The sequence below is a fragment of the Silurus meridionalis genome, chromosome 14 (genome assembly GCF_014805685.1).
Source record: "Silurus meridionalis isolate SWU-2019-XX chromosome 14, ASM1480568v1, whole genome shotgun sequence".
NCBI classification, from domain to species: Eukaryota; Metazoa; Chordata; class Actinopteri; order Siluriformes; family Siluridae; genus Silurus; species Silurus meridionalis.
Window position 1 is genome coordinate 7,125,532 of NC_060897.1, and position 3,710 is coordinate 7,129,241.

The following is a 3,710-nucleotide window of genomic DNA, read 5'->3' on the forward strand; positions in this document are numbered from 1 at the left end:
TAATTGTATAGGATTGTGTTTATGCAGTAATGCACTCAAGAGGGGTTTATATCTACATAAACAGTAGCTGAAAACGACCCCATGTCGTAGCTTTACCTCATCAACTATCACAAAGAAATGTGTTTGTTCGGGATAATGTTTTTTTTTACTACAAATTTTACATAAATTAAATTTTGGTTGTTAATTTCCTTTTTCTTCGCGTCATATTACGAGGCCAGCTAGGAACCCTCAGAACTAAAGCCGTGTTTCCGAATGGAACATTTCATTTGCTACCACGGGGCCGGAAGTTACGTTTGTGGAGGTCAAGTCATATCTCTGAAGTCAAATAAAGCAGTAAGAGAAACGTGTTTTTGTCTTAATCATTATGATCAAATGTGCATGTTATTTTATATGTCAACTTTTTCTAGCAGTGTGCTGTTTGGCTCTGATATCGCTGGTTTCATGTAGATCATTTGTTCGAAATCTACACGTGATGTCTGTGGGGTCTGTAATGATCGAGGATGGATTTGTGATATTAGATCAGATCAGATCAGACATTGCATATGTTCATCGTTATTACAGTTTAGCTACAAGCACACTTTTAAGGCCCTAGTAAATAATGCTATACAGTACATTGTGATCTTTTTAAATGATTTTGCATGATGGGAAGATGAGCAAAGTACTATATCCAACAACACAACACCACAGGTGTCAGTAACTGCCATATATTCTTTATTGTAACTGATAAACTGGTACTTAAAGATTGTAAATATGAAGTGCGAGGCTTTAAATTATATTATATATGAGGGGTAAACATCTAATACCACTGGTTGAACAGTGAAGCTGTCAGGACCGTGCAATTCATGCCATAATGGTATCAAAACAAAAGTGATATCTCTCACACACACAAACTCAAGCAGAAAGGCAATCGTAGTGTATTTTTGTTTTGCGTTTAAGTCTTTAGTGCTTTATCAAGTTTACGTAAAGTATTCTTTGATTAGCAGACCTAATAATGCTTTTGGTCAAGCCAAAAGATTATTGAACATACTATGTCTCTTGTGCTCATCTCTCCTTTTATGCTATTTGTACTTTAATTAGAAAATTTTGCTTTAACTTTTAAATGGTTTATTGAGGGGGGGGGATAATAGAGGAAAAATCCAACTTATCATGCCTGGGACTGATTTTCACAATCTCAGTTCTTTTCAAAGAAAACAATCAAATAAAATTGTGTGTCACTTGCACATTCATACAGAGTACGACATGTAGTCAAATGCTTTTTTTGACTGTCCAACATGTCAATAGAATATAAAATGAATAAAAATAGTATGTAAAATATATAAAAGTATAAAAATATTATAAAAATATATTTACAAAATAATAAGAACAAAAGGGATGGATAGGGATATAACGGATATCAGCCCAAATGCTGATCACATCTAGGCGGCAATTCGTTCTGTTGAATCCCGGGACAGGACTGTTACTGATTGGCTTCATGAGTTTACAGTCAGAGCTTGAAAGAAGCCCCATGTCAAGTCTACACACCAGTGTGCTTGTGTTACTTTTGGCCAATTGTGGAGATGTTTTTGGGTCTGATAGACAGACAGACAGACAGAATGAATGAATGAATGAATGAATGCGCATGCATGCATAATTTGACATCTACCAGAAGTGCCAGGATGTCTTTCTGTCTTTGAAAGACATGGCGAGCTAACCTGTACCATGACTCTTTTTTTTCTGTTTTAATTTAGTCACGATGGTGAAAAAGAAGCGAGTAAGACTGATCGCTGAGATGGCTCGGAAGATCCGGGCTTACCAAGAGCTAAAAAATCGTCCGCGAGATTCACAACGTTATGCCCTGGACTACGAAACCATGACTCGCCCGCTCACCGGTAAGAAGCTACCAGTGTTGGCTTGGCAGGACGTGCAGCGGGAGACTCCGCTCTTTCGGCTCCTGGCTGGCATGCGCTTGTTCGGCATGGGACGAATCTTTACGCGGAAATCATGGCTGGAGGAACACACAGAGCCCTGCTACTGGAAGATAACTAAAGTGAAAGTAGACTACACAGCAGAGGTTTTTAACGTTTTCAGTGTTTAATTCTGTGTTTGTAAAGTCTGGCTATTTAAAAATTGGTCGAACATGTATGGAAAGCATTTTTTTAAGAGTGAATGATTAGGAAGTTATTGATTGATTTTGCCTTGATTTTTTTTTTTTGTTCTTGTAGAATATGGACCATGGGAAAGCATGGGGGATTTTGACTTTCAAAGGTGAGTTGTGGAGATTTTATTATGATTTTAAATGTATTTATTATGCCTCCTAATGCTAAATTAGTATATTATTTTGTTATTCACTGAACAGATGCATGGTCATTACATTTCAAGAGACATGGAATATTTAAAGACCATTATTACTAACATGATGAAGTTTTTCTCATATTAATTGCTATTGACATCAAAATATTAACGTTAAATTGCAATTATTATTCTGTTGGTTGGTGGGTGAGTCTAACAAATAGACAATTCTGTTTAAAAGCCAACCTTTTTTCAAATACAATAAGTAAAACTTATACATTAAACATTTAAAATAAAATTTACAAAATATGTCACTGGCATTTTTCCGAGGGTTGTTACAAAAGGTGGGTGCAGTGTGAGATCTTTGGTCTATACCATAAATCTGGATGTGAGGTTCTACTTAAAATAACCACTAAATAGTTGAAATTCCTGTGGTCAATATGTACAGACATCCACATCTGGTTTGATCTCATGAACATTAGATATTATAAATGCACTGCCTTTGCATTGTGTTCCAGGTAAAGAAGAAAGCATTGAGAAAGAGATCGATAAGGTCATGTATCACGACTGGCGCTTGATACCCAAACACACAGAAGAGGCCTTTACACGCTTCGAGGCGGTCCCCGAACCCCCCGTCCGACATGCTCGCTACCCACCGCTCCTACGTGCCATGATCTTAGCGCAGCAAGCAAAGGAGCTCGGCGTCGACGCGAGCACCCTCCCTGAACCCAGCCTACCTCTTAAACGAGATGTGCTTCTCAGCAAAGAGTACTTCCGCAGCCAGGAACAGCAGAAACGGGAGGGAACGCCCGTGTAGGACAGTGGTCGAACCTTCATGAGCAACCTTAGTTCGTTTCTCTTTTCAGCATGGTGTTTAATTCAAGGTGGGAGCTATCCGTACACTGATTTAGGACAGGGTTTTCTCCCACATTCTAAGAATAATCTTTAGACGAGAAACACCATGTCTGATAAACACATGTATATCATAATGGTAGCCATGTTTGGGAAATCAAAATGGTTTAAAAACTGCTTCAGCCATTTTTGTTTAAAGATTTGGACTGTCAAAGACACTTCCTTGGAGTCAGGTCACTGAAGTGAAGGGTGACTGAATTTCTTTAAAAAGAGGTGAACGCCCATTACTGTACGTGCTCTGTAATAGCATTTGCATTGGTTATAAATAAAAAAGTGATGCTAATAGCAATATTATAAAATGTAACATTTCTGCTTTGCTCGTTTTTAGTTTTTAATGTATCCACAGTGAAACTTGTATATTTACTGTTATCTTCAGGTCCTGAGTTCCACTGAAGGGAAATGGTAACATTACAACATACACAGACATTCCATACTACTGCATGTTTCCAGCATCGTGGCAACGTTTTTCCACAAGCATGTGGGGAAAAACACATGGTGTGTGTGATTAAGGTGTCTACAAACCCATGAGT

At 37.9% G+C, this 3,710-nt stretch overlaps 1 protein-coding gene across 1 annotated transcript; it reads left to right on the top strand.

Annotated features, from left to right (window-relative positions):
* The first annotated feature begins 203 nt into the window (after positions 1-203).
* mrps34 (mitochondrial ribosomal protein S34) lies at positions 204-3,484 on the top strand. Its single transcript, XM_046866211.1, has 4 exons — positions 204-333; positions 1,728-2,050; positions 2,202-2,244; positions 2,787-3,484. The coding sequence occupies exons 2-4, from the start codon at positions 1,733-1,735 to the stop codon at positions 3,083-3,085; spliced, it is 660 nt and encodes a 219-aa protein (XP_046722167.1). The 5' UTR covers positions 204-333; positions 1,728-1,732; the 3' UTR covers positions 3,086-3,484.
* Positions 3,485-3,710: the final 226 nt, after the last annotated feature.